Here is a 17,274-nt window from a genome sequence, read left to right as displayed (position 1 = left end):
CATAATATATACAGATCTCTCTGTATATATACCTGCGGCTTCCTCTTTGTATATATTATACCGTCCTCCAGTCCCCCATTATGTCTATTACACGTATGTCACATACACCCTGGTGATGGCGGACACATTATTCGAGGCGGAATAATCGTGGGCATTTTACCATTGATAAATTATTCATGCCAGTAATCCGGGCCCTTTCTATGCTGTGCCCCATGGGGTGCCATTGTGCGCCTGTGTCTGGATACTTTGCCCCTCTAAGCCTTTATTATAGCGGAATTAATGGAGATAAAACCGCCACTGGCCGCTCATTATCGTCTTACTAGGCTGTAATATTATCGCCTGCTGCAAACAAACCACAGGATCTGCTGCCTGATGATGATGCCAGGCGATGCCCATGGGGGTCTGCCCACAATGCCAGACTGTGACAGGTGGTGGAGATAATTGTCAGCTCCTGGGGCAAGAATAATGTATAAAATAGGGGTGGGCAGGGCGCCACATGTGGGCAACGGTGCCAATATAGGGCTCACGGAATCCATATGGGTTACATTTATGAGGTGTAACGTTACCACATGGTCCATAGACAGGCACTGGGCGCCATTTTTTACCTCAGGTACCAGATTACTGCACATTTTGGTCTCTACAGCCCTGAGATCCAAAGTATCTAAAACCATCCAGGTGTTAAAGGGTTACACCATCTATAACCAGTAACCATTAGACACCCTGGGACTTGTAGTCCTCCAGCTGTTGACTATGTTGTGACAAAACTGCCTTCTATAAAGACAGACAAACCCTCCACCTCCTCCTCCCCCACTCTGCCCGCGGCTGGGTCACCTCTCTATAAAAGAGCGGGAGCGCAGTGACGTCACTATGACGCACGTACACAGACTGCGACTGCCGAGCTGAATAACAATACCTGCAGCCGGGCAGTGCGGGCGGAAGTGTGCCAGAAACTTCCGGTGAGTCGGCCAATGAACAGACAGGAGTTGAAATCTTGCGGCGGCCATATTTATTGTGGGCAGAAGCCATTACCTCTTCTTTTTTAACGGGAATAAAGACATTTTGGTTGATAGTGTCTGAGTGACTCTATTTATGGGTGAACTATATGATAACCTGGTACCAAAATAATGCAGTAACAGAGATGAGTGAAAATGGTTTCCATGGAGACTGTGTATAGAGATCTGATATATCTAATATTATTATATGGCCAGTGCATTGCGGTGGTTGTAGTGAGACACTTACCAATAAAATGACAAATTTAAGCCCTTGTGTTAAAGGGAAACTCCGCCATTTTTTAAAAACACACTAAAAGGCCATAGCAATTTGTGCATTTCCATCAGCCAATGGTGTGTGGCTATAAGTACCTACCCCTATATGTGCCTACTACAGATATCCCTGTGGCGCCCGATGTACAATAACAATGGCTGTAGTCAGGGGCGTACAGGGGGTGCAAACTGTCTCTACAGGGCCCTAGATAACCCATGAAGATACTTTCTAACATCCCCCCAAAATGAGTGGTCTCCTGGAATCTGGGAAGAGTCCAAGACTGGTGAAATGCTCCTGTACCATATTAGCTCTCAGTCATATTATATGTGACGTGGGCACTGTATGTGTTGGTCATACCACAAAAAATGGGGCATGACCATCATAGTTTGAGTTGGAAACACAAAAAGGGGCACAAACCAAAGGGGGATGGGGCTTTTATGAGGTGTGTGACCTCGTATACCAGGATCCCACAACTCTGCATACAAGTGAGCCCCATAGGTCCAGATGGACAGAGTATACTAGATCTTGGTTCAGGTGCCCCACTAATTCTGACAATGAGGGACAACAATGTGGATTTAGTGTAACAGCTCTTCACTTTGATTCTATTGGCTTCCCTGGACAGCCCGAAAAACTGCATGTGTGATTCTAGCCTTAAAGGGGTATGCCCACAAAGACAGCTTAGCCCATTTTCACAGGATAGGGAATAAATAATAGGGACAAGAGGAGTAAGTTGAAACGTTCTGGACCCCAATACATAATATGTAATGGTTCCTCCACCTACCATGTGCTATCTACAACACTGATGTTTTCTTATGTTGTAGAGAGGCCTTTGGCCCCCCTTAGGCTCCAGGGCCCGGTAGTGATTGCTACCTCTGAAAGCCTTATAGCTATGATCCTGACCAGGACTCCCACCAGGGACAAAAACTGGGGTCCCTTGTACCCCATTTAAATGGAAAAAAGGCACAGAGGTCCATTCGATTCTGTAGTACTGCTGGATGACTATCCAGCATACAAATGGGACTCCTGTTCTTGTGAATTGTGGGATTCTGACCCCTAAGACCCCCACTCATCTATGACTATGAAAACACCTGGCTGTTGTATGGGGTGGAATGAAGATGGCCTTAAACTGGATGACTTACAGATCAATGTGAGCCCAACTACCCAAGAGAATTGGGATTTAGTCCGGTCTGTGATGGAGAGTTGGTTGTTGAATGGTTGGGCAGGGGGCACCGCTTCATTCATTTCAGTGGGAGTGCCTGTGATATCTAAGCTCTGTACTTTGCCTATCTATGGCACTCCCATTGAAGTGATTGCAGCGGTGCCTATACTACCTACCATAAAACCTCAACATTTAGGATGGCGGAGAGAAATCCCCCATTCTCTTAAATGGTTGTACCCCCATCGATCTGCAAGTTCTCCCCTATCCTGTGCCCAGATGGGAAAACATCTTCACAGTCATGAATTTTAGAATAACCAATAGATTTTTAGGGTTTTTAATGTTGTTTTTTTTTTTTTTTTGTTGTGTTTGCTAATTCTCTATTTCCAGGCTGCTCCATTGGTCACTCCTTTATATACCGGCTGGGGTGCCCCTTTAATAAGTGCCTGATCTCCATAATCCTGCTGCTTCATATTGCGTAGGATTTCTATCACTACACGGATCCAGCACTCGGCTTGTATGAAGCGCTGATCCCATCTGGCAGTAGGGTGAGCCGTGCAGGTGACAGACGTCTGACAACCAGCCTTTCTATTTCCTACTCCCACCTGGTGTCCCCCGTTTTGGGATCGTCACGACCCGACTGAGTCATCACGAATCTCTCGTCTCAATGCGTGATGAGCGCCACAATATGCAAAAAAAGGATCTGCGGTGCGTAAAGGTGTCCTGGGAATAATCTCATTGTGATAACGTGACAGGAGTCTCAGCGCTGTATCCCACCTCCAGTCATATATAGATATATAACATACGCAGGTATATAGGGGCTTGTATCCATCTCCAGGAGCAGTACACACTTCTCTCCTGCCCTGTAATACAAGCTGATAGCTCAGATACATTGTAACAAATCTCCTTCTGTGTGAGCAGGACTAGGTGACATTGGTTTTAAGAATATATATCTTCATACCTACTGCCGGCTCAGGTTCTAGAATGGCAGAGAGACAGGTACAAGTGTGTAGTATATACAGTAGACCTGGTCTTGTATATACTCACAGTGATAACTTCAAAGATTATAAAGTATCAGCGCCACCTTGTGGATATTTTGAGTCACTGCCAGTGCAGTGAGTCGAAACATGACCGAGTGTGAAGTCCAGGGGGGTTCTGATGCTCAGTTCAGAGGATTATGGAACATGTCCTATCCAGATCTGTGAAAATGGATCATAACCATCCACTAAGACAGAAAGCACTGGGATTTTATGAGTGTCATCCATTAAAATCGGAACCCTCTCAAACTTTTTTTTTATGGATCCATTAATCTCTATGGGTGAACTGGATCCGAGACGCTGATACCTGTTCTATTTTTTCATGGATCACGGTAAGCTCATGGCTAAGGGTCTCTATGTGTTTGATTCATCAGTGTAAGGATGCATAAGATTTTCTGCAACGCTAAGCTTACAAACCCCCCCAAAAAAACAGAACCGCAAGAGACACCATTAAAATTAAAGGAGTCTAGCGGTAATTTAATCCGCCATAAACTATCGCAAACAGGGTTTTTCTGGAACTTGGATATTGATGGTCACTCCAGACAGAGCATCAATATCAGATTGGTCCAATTGTCGGCACCATTACCAGGTGACTGAAGGGAACATGGCGTTCTGATGAGTATCGTCTGGCGTTGCAGTTGATTTTCATTCACGTGAACCAGACTAAGCTGCAGAAAGTTGCAATATCAAAAGCGGGCACTGCCAAATCTAGTAAATGCGCTTTGCCTGGTAAACAATGGAGGGGATGTGGCGACCACCAGACTGCTGTGGGTGGTGACAGTCAGCTCCACTGATCTGAAACTGATCTAATCTAATGATCGGCCATCGATTGGCCAAATATATACTTCCAGCAGTGGCAGCTCCGCTCTTCTGTATACAGGCCCTTCAGCTGATGTGAGCAGTGACCTCTTAACAAACAGCATGTGACTGCTGCGACCTACCACTTAGGAAGAGGTGGCTGCTGAGGCCAAGGGTCATCCAGGACAATGGTCTGTGAGGAGCAGAAGGCCCAGTGATGCTACTGACAACCATGATGATGTCACCCCGTAGGAGATGTAATCTTGTACTACTCAGGAGGAGATGGACAGAAGTTGGTTGCCGTTACACCATTCTCCAGAGACCCTGCCAGGATCGCCAAGTAATTCATACCCTGTTAACCGCAGCAGTAAGCTCCTTCAGATGTCTGAGAGTCTGGAGGAGCCAACACCTGGACCCAGCTGGTTCCCACCACACAGTCACCTGATATGTGCAGAGAAGATGTTGGCGAGGAACGAGGTTCAGGCAATTTCACCGTCTCCCATCTCAGGCCATCTGAGGCCCTCCAGTCATGCACCATCTGTATGGAGGACTATATGACGGGATAGCTGGTCACAGTTCTGCTATATTCCTACATGGTCGGCAGACAAACCCACTGTTTCATGAAGAGAAGAAGGACGCGAATGCCACAACCCATCTACCATAAGCTAAAGCCACAAAAAGTTACCAAACGTGGGGCCTCAGCCTTATGGAGGCACTCTGCCAAGCACTGTTATGGGGGTACTGTGGCTGGCACTGTTAAGAGGCCACTCTGGCTAACATTATTATGAGGGCACTCTGGCTCGCACTGTTATGAGGGCACACCAGCTGACATTGTTATGGTGGTACTCTTGCTTGCACAGTTATGGGGTTATTCCGGCTGGCACTACTATGGGGGTACTCCGGCTGGCACTGATATTGGGGTCCTCCAACTGGCATAGTTATGGGGGTACTCTAGCTGGCACTGTTATGAGGTACCCCAGCTGGCACTGTTATGGGGGTACTCTAGATGGCACTGTTATGAGGTACCCCAGCTGGCACTGTTATGGGGGTACTCTAGATGGCACTGTTATGGGGTATCCCAGCTGGCATAGTTATGGGGGTACTCTAGATGGCACTGTTATGGGGTATCCCAGCTGGCATAGTTATGGGGGTACTCTAGATGGCACTGTTATGAGGTACCCCAGCTGGCACTGTTATGGGGGTACTCTGGCTGGCACTGTTATGGGGGTACTCTAGCTGTCAATGTTATGGGGATACTCTAGCTGGCACAGTTATGGGGATACTCCAGCTGGCACTGTTATGGGGGTACTCTAGCTGTCACAGTTATGGGGGTACTCCGGCTGGCACTGTTATGGGGGTACTCCGGCTGGCACTGTTATGGGAGTACTCCGGCTGGCACTGTTATGGGGGTGCTCCTCCGGCTGGCACTGTTATGGGGGTACTCCAGCTGGCACAGTTATGGGGGTACTCTAGCTGTCACAGTTATGGGGGTACTCCGGCTGGCACTGTTATGGGGGTACTCCGGCTGGCACTGTTATGGGAGTACTCCGGCTGGCACTGTTATGGGGGTGCTCCTCCGGCTGGCACTGTTATGGGGGTACTCCAGCTGGCACAGTTATGGGGGTACTCTGGCTGGCACAGTTATGGGGGTACTCCGGCTGGCACTGTTATGGAGTACCCTCGTGGTCATTGTGGGGTATTAGTACATGTATAGTGAGTTGAGGGCTACACTGTACTGTCTATACCGAGCCGCAGCCTCCTCCACAGTATATGTTGCTGGCGGAACCTTGTGAGGACGGAACCTTATTCACAGACTACTGAGCAGATGGGGGAAGAAAACAATCGTAGGACCATTTACCAGCCCGGCTGTTTCCGGTGTCACGAGTCAGCCGGTGAGTGTCCCGTGTGCAGAGGGTGACAGTGACCCGGGTGGGTGTGATGTGTGACGGGTGTCTGGGCGGCTGTGTCTCCTCTCCCGGTGTTCCGGCCACACACGGCGGGTGCACCCTGATTCTACTTCCCTCCGGAAACTTTACCTCTGTTTACACCTGCAGACGTTCTGCGCTTTTGTGTTGTCATTTGTGGACAGAGTCACTTCCTGCGACTTGTAGTTCTCCCGCACATTGCAGGCCCTTCATGCAGGTAGTTGTGTTATGGCTGATGGCCTGGGACTTGTAGTTCTCTCATATAGGATTGTGTGTAAGTTATAGTTCAACTATATAATAATGGGGGTTGTAGTCACTGACTGTATATAATAGGGGTTGTAGTCACTGACTGTATATAATAGGGGTTGTAGTCACTGACTGTATATAATAGGGATCGTAGTCACTGACTGTATATAATAGGGGTTGTAGTCACAGACTGTATATAATAGGGGTTGTAGTCACTGACTGTATATAATAAGGGTCGTAGTCACTGACTGTATATAATAGGGGGTGTAGTCACTGACTGTATATAATAGGGGTTGTAGTCACTGACTGTATATAATAGGGGCTGTAGTCACAGACTGTATATAATAGGAGTCGTAGTCACTGACTGTATATAATAGGGGTCGTAGTCACTGACTGTATATAATAGGGGTCGTAGTTACTGACTGTATATAATAGGGGTTGTAGTCACTGACTGTATATAATAGGGGTTGTAGTCACTGACTGTATATAATAGGGGTTGTAGTCACTGACTGTATATAATAGGGGCTGTAGTCACAGACTGTATATAATAGGAGTCGTAGTCACTGACTGTATATAATAGGGGTTGTAGTCACTGACTGTATATAATAGGGGTCGTAGTCACTGACTGTATATAATAGGGGTTGTAGTCACTGACTGTATATAATAGGGGTTGTAGTCACTGACTGTATATAATAGGGGTTGTAGTCACTGACTGTATATAATAGGGGTTGTAGTCACTGACTGTATATAATAGGGGTTGTAGTCACTGACTGTATATAATAGGGGTTGTAGTCACTGACTGTATATAATAGGGGTCGTAGTTACTGACTGTATATAATAGGGGTCGTAGTTACTGACTGTATATAATAGGGGTTGTAGTCACTGACTGTATATAATAGGGGTTGTAGTCACTGACTGTATATAATAGGGGTTGTAGTCACTGACTGTATATAATAGGGGTTGTAGTCACTGACTGTATATAATAGGGGTTGTAGTCACTGACTGTATATAATAGGGGTTGTAGTCACTGACTGTATATAATAGGGGTTGTAGTCACTGACTGTATATAATAGGGGTTGTAGTCACTGACTGTATATAATAGGGGTTGTAGTCACTGACTGTATATAATAGGGGTCGTAGTCACTGACTGTATATAATAGGGGTTGTAGTCACTGACTGTATATAATAGGGGTTGTAGTCACTGACTGTATATAATAGGGGTCGTAGTCACTGACTGTATATAATAGGGGTCGTAGTTACTGACTGTATATAATAGGGGTCGTAGTTACTGACTGTATATAATAGGGGTTGTAGTCACTGACTGTATATAATAGGGGTTGTAGTCACTGACTGTATATAATAGGGGCTGTAGTCACAGACTGTATATAATAGGAGTCGTAGTCACTGACTGTATATAATAGGGGTCGTAGTCACTGACTGTATATAATAGGGGTCGTAGTTACTGACTGTATATAATAGGGGTCGTAGTTACTGACTGTATATAATAGGGGTTGTAGTCACTGACTGTATATAATAGGGGTTGTAGTCACTGACTGTATATAATAGGGGTTGTAGTCACTGACTGTATATAATAGGGGTTGTAGTCACTGACTGTATATAATAGGGGTCGTAGTTACTGACTGTATATAATAGGGGTCGTAGTCACTGACTGTATATAATAGGGGTTGTAGTCACTGACTGTATATAATAGGGGTTGTAGTCACTGACTGTATATAATAGGGGTTGTAGTCACTGACTGTATATAATAGGGGTTGTAGTCACTGACTGTATATAATAGGGGTTGTAGTCACTGACTGTATATAATAGGGGTTGCATGTGATGTGATGATGTCTCTACATCATATTCTGTGCCTATAATGGGTCGCTGTCACTTTTAGGAAGATTCCAAGCTCTTTGTCACGTATTAGTGAGGAGCCCAGGGCTGTAGCATTATAGTGTTGGCCATGTGAGGTATAAAGCATTCCTGAAAATGGGGTGACCTAAGCAGACGACGGACTCATTGCACCCCCATCCCCTGTAAATACTCCAGAGTTGTCCCCTACTGGCACCCCTATCATATTCTCACTCTAACCCTTTTTATTTTGCAGGTTCTGTTCCTTGGAAGCTTTTTATAGTATCCATACCGGACCCGTGTGACATCTAGGGGCGCCCCCTCCTCTCTCCATTTCCCTTGCTCCTATTTTTGGCGCAGTATGCTCTTTCTCACCCTTGGTCTGTAGAACCGCTCTTGTGGAGACCCTCAGTGGCGTCTGGAAGGGGGCCAGCGGCCGGGGACCCGCCATGGAGAAGATGGCAAGGGTCACCACGGCCCTGGGCGGTAACACCCTGACAGGTCGCACCATGTTCTGTCACCTCGATGCCCCCGCCAACGCCATTAGTGTCTGCCGCGATGCCACACAAGTGGTGGTGGCCGGGCGGAACATCTTCAAGATTTACTCCCTGGAGGAAGACCACTTCGCTGAAAAACTGAACCTGAGGGTGGGCCGTAAGCCGTCCCTTAATTTCAGCTGTGCTGATGTGGTGTGGCATCAAATGGACGAGAACCTTCTGGCCACCGCTGCCACCAATGGTGTCGTGGTGACCTGGAACCTGGGCAAACCCTCCAGGAACAAGCAGGACCAGCTCTTCACCGAGCACAAGAGGACGGTCAATAAGGTCTGCTTCCACCCCACTGAGGTCTACATGCTGCTCAGCGGCTCCCAGGACGGATTCATGAAGTGCTTTGATCTCCGCAAGAAGGACTCGGTCAGCACCTTCTCAGGTGAATGGGCCGGGACCTACCATTACATACAAGGCCGAGGGTGAAACTCCTTGTATCATGTCTTATCTAATGATAGATAGACTTTGTTTTTCAGGTCGTCACCAATTCAAGACCTCTGCTATCTGTCAGAGATCCGGATCATCTTATCTGAAGGCTGCAAACTTGTACAGACCTAATACTTATCACAGCTGAGGGTTTGTTACAGTTGCATTTAGTGTAGACAATCCGCTGTGAATGAAACACATCAGCAGAACAAATCCCTCTCCTGTAACAATCTATCGGTCTACAGTGAAGGAGATTTAAAGGGGTTGTTAAGTGGACCCGGGTTTTCAGGCTGGCTCATACCTCTGATCATGTGACCGGGCTGCTCTGCTTCCTCCCTGCTTTCCCATTTTCACAGGTCAGGAGGGAGGAGGGACGTCATTGCTGCAGCCAGTCTGTATACAGGCAGAGGTGACGGCAGGAACGGGGGAGGGAGACAGGTAATTATTGTCTAACCTTCCTCTACTACCTGCCATAAAACCCTTTAACTCACAGAGGACTATTTAGATGAGATATAATTGTAACAAACCCTCAGCTGTGTGCCACGGATAAGGTCTGCACGGATTATCTGCCTCCGACAGCAAGCAGAGATCTTGAAGAAGGAGAAAAATGTTCTTCATATGATGATCCGGCTTTGTATATAATTCAGCACACCCCGGGTATTCCAGAATACGTGATAGGAGTTGTAGTACGTATACCAAGGTAACAGCACAGGTTGTGTAATGTGGCTGTGGTTACACCCAGGTCCCAATCCTGCCTCTGCAGGTCTCATAAACACCTAATATACAGGCAGTCTCATACATATTACTATCTATGAGACTTCTTGCACTTGCCGTTGGATGCGCTCCATTTAAACATGGCATCCACTGAGTAGCTGAGCGGGCGCTTTAGACGCAGGGTCTTTGCCACGCTTGTGCCAATTGGTTGCTATATCAGGTGAGAGTTTACTGAAGGCTGCAGTGCTTGCCATAGTAGTATTAGGGTGCATTCACACTGAGTATACGCTCAGCTCATTCTGAACGTAAAACGTGTTCAGAATCAGCGCGTACAAAGCAGATCCCATTCATTTCTATGGGAGCCGGCATACACGTGTTCACATTGAAAGCAATAGGGGAAAAAGCAGCCCATTCATTTCAATGGGGAGCGCACGTATGCCGGCTTCCATAGAAATGAATGGGAGGGGGCCACACGGTGGCTCAGTGGTTAGCACTGCAGCCTTGCAGCGCTGGAGTCCTGGTGTTCAAATCCCGCCAAGGGCAGAAAACCATCTGCAAGGAGTTTGTATGTTCTCCCCGTGTTTGCATGGATTTCCATCCCATATTCCAAAGACATACTGATAGGGAAAAATGTACATTGTGAGCTCTATGTGGGGCTCACAATCTACATTAAAAAAAAAAGAAAAAAAAAAAAAAAAGAAATGAATGGGATCTGCTTTGTACGCACTCATTCTGAACGCGTTTTATGTTCAGAATGAGCTGAGCGTATACTCAGTGTGAATGCACCCTTACTAATGAGAGCTGCCTATGGCAGGATCTTTTTTTAAAAAAATTTTTTTTTAACCATAGACTGCAATAGAGTAGCATTGAAGTCTATGGAATAAGTGATCCAATGATTGCACATGCTCCTCCTTGGTGACAAATACTTCTCAAAAATGATGAGAAGAGTCTTTTTGCTCTGCTGGAAAGATGTACTGCATCCTCTGGTTCTATAGGAGGTGTCTGCTATATCCCAGTCATAGCTGGGAGTCTGTACCCCTTAGGGCTCGTTCACATCTGCGCCCGTACTCCGTTCTGCGGGTTTCCGTTTCCTGCACAAAACAGGGACAGGAGACGGAAACCTGCCGGAATGTTTCAAGCCCATTCATTTAAATGGGCTTGAAAAGTCTCCGGCCGTGTGCGCCGGTGAGCGTTTTATGCTCTCCGTGGAGAAACCATTTTTTTTAAACCGGACACAGAGTCGGACATGCAGTACTCTTTATCCAGTTTAAAAAAAAAAAAAAACGGTTTCGCCGCGGAGCGCATAAAACGCTCACCAGTGCTCACTGCCAGACTCGGCATCACAGGTTTCCGTCTTCTGCAAAACTGACTCCAGGCGCTATTGTGAACCCGCGTAACTCTGTTCTGACTCTATCCCTCCTCTTCCCAGGTCAGTCGGAGAGCGTCCGAGACGTCCAGTTCAGCATCCGGGACTACTTCACCTTTGCCGCCACATTTGAGAATGGAAACGTCCAACTGTGGGACATCCGGCGGCCGGACCGCTTCGAGCGCATGTTCACTGCCCACAATGGCCCCGTCTTCTGCTGTGACTGGCACCCTGAGGATAGGTGAGTAGCCCAAATCAAATAGGGTAACAGGGGCCCAAGTCTTGGTGATCACCCTGAACAAGATCCACATTCTGATCAAAGGTTATAACATTGTTGCCCTCTTGCTTCCGTACACCCTAAACTTCATGTCTAACCTGCTTTTGGGTCTTGTTTTACCTTGTTTATATTTTTCTGCTTTCCCAGAATCTATGCTAACAAGTGATTGAGTGGCCTGTTCTTCCTGCAGCTCCCTCTCCCCTCTCACAGCATGTGGAAACTGCAGCTCCATCCCACTCTCCTTGTCTCCTATTAGTCCCATCGCTTTAGACAGATTGTTTTGGGGGATTGAGATGGTTTCTGAACATATACTCTTCCATTTTCGCCCCTCAGCTTTCCATCATGGCTTTAAGTCACTGATAGCCTCCCAGGGGTGTCTCGTGTTGTGGATTCTGCAGCAATATCATGCAGAATACTTATTGCAATGAGTGACAAATCATACCTGCTTACCCCCAGTGCTCCATTCTAGAGATACGTTGTCTCTTGTTCTTTCCAGTTCTGGTCACAAGTAGATCGGCAGTAGCGAGTCTTCCATGATAGTTGCAGTCAGTCATGTGGGTAAGAGCGATGACGTCTCTGCAGATGTGGCACCGGTTTTGCCCACATGACCACTGAGGCCTGGTAGTGAAGGTGCAGGACTGTTCATCTCCTGCACCCCTTGTTGGTACCTGTCTCTCTCTTCGTGGCATTCTCTGTGCAGGTCACTTATTAACTCTTTAATTCCTCCCCTGCAGAGGATGGCTGGCCACCGGCGGTCGCGATAAGATGGTGAAGGTGTGGGACATGAACACCAACCGAGCCAAGGAAATCTACTGCGTGCAGACAATTGCCTCCGTCGCCCGGGTAAAATGGCGTCCTGAGAGGAAGTACCACATAGCGACATGTTCTATGATGGTGGACCATAACATTTACGTGTGGGACGTACGCCGGCCTTTTATACCTTTTGCCACTTTTGAAGAACACAAGGACGTTACGACAGGCATCGTCTGGCGTCACCTACATGACCCGTACTTCCTGCTCTCGGGATCTAAGGACAGCACCTTGTATCAGCACATCTTCCGAGACGCCAGGAGGCCCATAGACCGCGCCAACCCTGAAGGCCTCTGCTACGGACTCTTTGGTGACCTGGCTTTTGCAGCCAAGGAAAGTCTGATCTCCTCCTCCTCGTCCTCCCAGGACTCCAATAGGAAACCTTACGACAGGCGACACCCCATCTTCTTCCTGAGGAAACAAGACCCCATGGAACAGTTTGAGAACATCTCCAGTGGTCTGATGGTATTTGAGGCAGGGGGCGATGACATGGGCTGGTTTGTGGCTACGGCGGAGAGGTACGCACTGGCTGGGAAACCTCTGGCAGAACTTTGTGACCACAATGCAAAGGTGGCTCGAGAGCTGAACAGGTGGCAGGTGAGCAATGGGGGCATGTGTGCGGACATATACACTTGTTTGCGTACTCATTATAAAGTGCACACTAGAGTATTCGGCAAATGGTCAAGATTTTGTAAAAAGGGTCTTAAAGCCAAACACTGCCTGAAACCCCCCAAAAGCGTTCCTGAGAATCTATCTCTGACCTCTGTGTGTGTAAGGCTGACCAAAGGAATTTTTTTAGGGGTCAATAATCATTGATGGCTCCATTTGGGTCCTTGCTGTGGATGAATTCAGTAAACATTAACCACTTCCTGACGTAACATCAATATACTGTATATCATATGTCGCAGTGGAGTTTATGGAGCGAGAACAGGGGCTGAGCCAGCTCTATAACTGGCCCCTGCTCTACACCCGGGGTTGGCAATAACTCAGCGTTCCCTGACAGACTCGGGGGGATGTAGTTTCTCAGCTGGACACCCACAGACCATGTTCTGCCACTGCACATTACATCTTGTCATCTCCTGATATCTTTCTTACAGGTGGCTCAGACGTGGACAATGCTGAGAATCATCTACTGCAGCGCGGGCACTGTGCCACCAGCAAACCTCAACCATAGCTTGGGCAAAAGTGGCAATTCTATGCCCCTACTGAACAGGTAGGATCCTAGCACCGCTTCTATCCTGTGTGTATCGCCAGGCTGTGCCCATAATTATAACCTTCTCTGTCCAGCTTTAGCATGAAGGACATGCCACCGGGGATGAGCAGCGAGGCACGGCTGGAGCACAGCAAGGGAGACAGCCGGGCGGACAGCATACTAATGGACTCTGCAGCTATCAATAATGATGGTAAGTCCAATGCATGATACTGGTGAATGATCTCATCTGTCCGCCATGTTGTATCCCTAAATATTCTATTCACTGTACAGAGAATGAAGAGACTGAGGGCAGTGACGTACCTGCAGACTACCTAGTGGGGGACGTGGAGGGGGATGAGGATGAGCTGTATATGGTGGACCACGACCATCCGCACCGTGAGTATTACTGCCAAATTTCCTACGCTGACCCTAAATGTATGTACAGCAGAATAGTGAGTGCAGCTCTGGAGTATAATACAGGATAAGTGATGTAATGTATGTACACAGTGAGTGTACCAGCAGAATAGTGAGCGCAGCTCTGGAGTATAATACAGGATAAGTGATGTAATGTATGTACACAGTGAGTATACCAGCAGAATAGTGATCGCAGCTCTGGAGTATAATACAGGATGTAACTCAGGATCAGTACAGGATAAGTAATGTAATGTATGTACACAGTGACTGTACCAGCAGAATAGTGAGCGCAGCTCTGGAGTATAATACAGGATAAGTGATGTAATGTATGTACACAGTGACTGTACCAGCAGAATAGTGAGCGCAGCTCTGGAGTATAATACAGGATGTAACTCAGGATCAGTACAGGATAAGTAATGTAATGTATGTACACAGTGACTGCACCAGTAGAATAGTGAGCGCAGCTCTGGAGTATAATACAGGATGTAATTAGGGATTAGTAGATTAGGGTAGATTAATTTATATGGGTTCATATCTGTTCTGATAGTGGATCTCTTTCTTTTACAGCAGAGGAGCAGGAGTATGTCCTCCCCCAGGAGGGTTTCCCTCTTCGCCATGAGATAACAGACAACCCTTCGGCTCTGGACCACCTACAGGATAAGGCGGACTCTCCCCACGTGAGCGGCAATGAGGCGGAGACTGTGTCCCTGACCCCGGTGGAGTCTTTCTCCCTCATCTCCATCTCACATGCCCTGTATGAGAATCGACTACCCAGCGACTTCTTCAACCCCACTGTACGGGATATGTTGTGTTACTATGCAGAGCAGGGGGACGTGCAGATGGCGGCCTCTGTCCTCATTGTGCTTGGAGATCGAATCCGCAAGGAGATAGATGAGCAGATGCAGGTAAAGGCTGGAAACAGTCTCTGGACAGTAAAGACCCTGAAAGGAGTTTTTTTCTTTTGCCCCTATTGACATAGATGAGTTTTAGGCAAGCAACACTTCTGAACTTGGGGTCAAATTGTGGACTCAGATCAGATTGGTTTAATTCCTTGCTTAGGAGCCCCACCATTTTAATATAATTCTGACTGTCTGCAGCCACTGGGGGGAGCTAACTGTATATAGGGTTACAGATAGTATGGCAGCTATGTGAATCTTCCCCTAGTGGTTGCTGCAGGTAGTAAAGCAGTTCAGTGCTTCGCCACCTCTCAGCGTGGTCTCCATAGTCCAGTATGCCGGACCCTTCTCCCACTTCTCCATACACCTTATTACAGCCCCAGTCTTAGTTGTATGCCTGTCATGTCTGCCGCAGGAGCACTGGTTCACCTCCTACATTGACCTGCTTCAGCGCTTCAAGCTGTGGAACGTCTCCAACCAGGTGATCAAGCTGAGCACTTGCAGCGCCATCAACTGTCTAAACCAGGCGTCTACCACGCTCCACATCAACTGCAGCAACTGCAAGAGACCCATGAGCAACAAGGGCTGGATCTGTGACCGGTGAGTGTCCTAAGGAGGAGCACAGATAGGGGGCGCTGTGCACTGATAATTTACAGAGAATATATTGTACTTTATGATGTGAGAGAGCAACCTTCAGCACTGCAGCTGCTGGGGCACTACAACTCCCAGCATGCTCTATTCACTTCTATAGGAACAGCAGACATGCTGGGAGTTGTAGTGTCAGATGATGCCTACCCTCGCTATGACGTACAGAAAATGATCCGTACATGTTTATTATTATTATTTTTTTCCCCAGATGCCGCCAGTGTGCCAGTATGTGCGCCGTGTGCCACCATGTGGTGAAAGGCCTTTTTGTCTGGTGCCAGGGCTGTGGGCACGGCGGCCATCTCCAGCACATCATGACCTGGATGCAGTCCAACTCCCATTGTCCGGCCGGCTGCGGCCACCCCTGTGAATACAGCTGAACCTGGGATTTGTAAATATTAACTCAATAGCGCCCTCTGGTGTGTATCAACGCCATGGCAATAGAAATTTTACATCGTATTCCCCCCCCTAATCTGAAGATTGATTTACCCCTGTAAATACCAGTTTGTATTCGAAGACATGGCCGCCTGCCGGCACCACGAGATAAAGGTATTGCTGCCACTCTTATCAGTCCGTCATGTACTTGGCTCCGGCCAAAGCTGAGGAATCGGCTACAAGTGTCCTTTAATATTAGGTGCACCCAATACCTTTTAACACTTTCATCCATGTCAAGTTAACTGTTTGTGTTCCCTGTGGCAGCCTGTAGCAACATATGGGTCAGCGGTGTAAAATCATGGCGCTGGCCGCACTGAAGTGACACCCCTTGTGTGAGGCCTGATGTGTTTACTACAGGGTCTACTTGCCACATCTGCAGGGGTAGGAGCAGGGCCGTGTCGGTGCAGGAGTAGCCGCAGATCAATGGTGTAAAGAGCAGTAGGATAAGATGTCGTAATAAGAGCCGACGGCTCAGGGGCGACAAGAACATCCCCCGCTGTCTGCCCCTTACCCCACATTTCTGTATCGCCCTCTCTATCTGTCCCATTCTCTCTCCCTTCTATCTTCTCTCTTCCTTCACTTCTCTTTTCACCCATCTGTTCTTTCTTATCTTATTTCTACCATTCACCTTTCTCTAATCTCTTCCTTCTTCTTATGTTCTTATCACTTCTATACCACTATTCTCACAATACAATCAGACCCATTTTCTCGGGCCCCTGAGGCCCTCGGCCTTCTCCTTGAGTAGTCCGGTGCTTTTTGTAGCCTCTCCCCCACATTTTAGTTACTTTTTACAAATTACCTCGCGGTTGCCTGGCTCTACTCTGCTGGGCCGTGCCGCCATTGTGGACGACGCTGATGTGTAGGTTGTGCTTGTATTTATTAAAGCCTGCAGGCATTTTGTTACACTCAGGTAACGTGTGTGATCTCTGGGGGGCGCTGCTGAGCTATAGGAGTGTACTATGGAGGGGGATAGATGTTGCAGTAAGTAGACGCACCGCTCGTTACAGAGGTGGTCACATGACTTCAGTCCGTCATTGCTTCTCCTGTAAGACATGACGTGATGCCGTGTGCATTACATAAATACCAATAGCCATAATACCATTACAAGGGGGTTTGGGGGGTATATACTTGTATATTTTATGTCTGACTTCAGCCATATTAACATCATTGGGGCAGCCATGTTGCATCAGAAATAACATGGGATTACTGGTTAGCTTGTATATAGTCAGCGCAGTCTGCACACAGCCCAACAGCACAGCTGGACTGCTAGTTATA

At 47.5% G+C, this 17,274-nt stretch overlaps 1 protein-coding gene across 4 annotated transcripts; it reads left to right on the top strand.

Moving 5' to 3' along the window:
• Positions 1-6,133: 6,133 nt before the first annotated feature.
• WDR24 (WD repeat domain 24) lies at positions 6,134-16,856 on the top strand. 4 transcript variants are annotated; one of them, XM_075283766.1, is made up of 10 exons: positions 6,134-6,146; positions 8,533-9,206; positions 11,394-11,571; positions 12,342-13,014; positions 13,515-13,630; positions 13,705-13,820; positions 13,901-14,005; positions 14,591-14,928; positions 15,335-15,519; positions 15,776-16,856. In XM_075283766.1, the coding sequence occupies exons 2-10, from the start codon at positions 8,726-8,728 to the stop codon at positions 15,942-15,944; spliced, it is 2,361 nt and encodes a 786-aa protein (XP_075139867.1). In that variant the 5' UTR covers positions 6,134-6,146; positions 8,533-8,725; the 3' UTR covers positions 15,945-16,856. The 4 variants fall into 4 exon arrangements, with proteins under 4 accessions (XP_075139867.1, XP_075139868.1, XP_075139865.1 ...); XM_075283767.1 differs by having other exon boundaries at positions 6,141-6,396; positions 14,594-14,928; XM_075283764.1 differs by having other exon boundaries at positions 6,141-6,396.
• The last annotated feature ends 418 nt before the right edge of the window (positions 16,857-17,274 follow it).

Source organism: Leptodactylus fuscus, chromosome 8, assembly GCF_031893055.1.
Source record: "Leptodactylus fuscus isolate aLepFus1 chromosome 8, aLepFus1.hap2, whole genome shotgun sequence".
Classification (NCBI taxonomy): domain Eukaryota; kingdom Metazoa; phylum Chordata; class Amphibia; order Anura; family Leptodactylidae; genus Leptodactylus; species Leptodactylus fuscus.
Note: the sequence above shows the minus strand (reverse complement) of the source record. Positions and strands in the feature narration are given on the sequence as shown.

Coding starts and splice junctions, on each gene's coding strand:
- WDR24 (XM_075283766.1), top strand. CDS start 8,726: ATGGAGAAGATGGCAAGGGTCACCACGGCCCTGGGCGGTAACACCCTG. Junction 13,631..13,704: donor TCTATGCCCCTACTGAACAG/GTAGGATCCTAG, acceptor TTCTCTGTCCAG/CTTTAGCATGAAGGACATGC. Junction 15,520..15,775: donor AAGGGCTGGATCTGTGACCG/GTGAGTGTCCTA, acceptor TTTTTTCCCCAG/ATGCCGCCAGTGTGCCAGTA.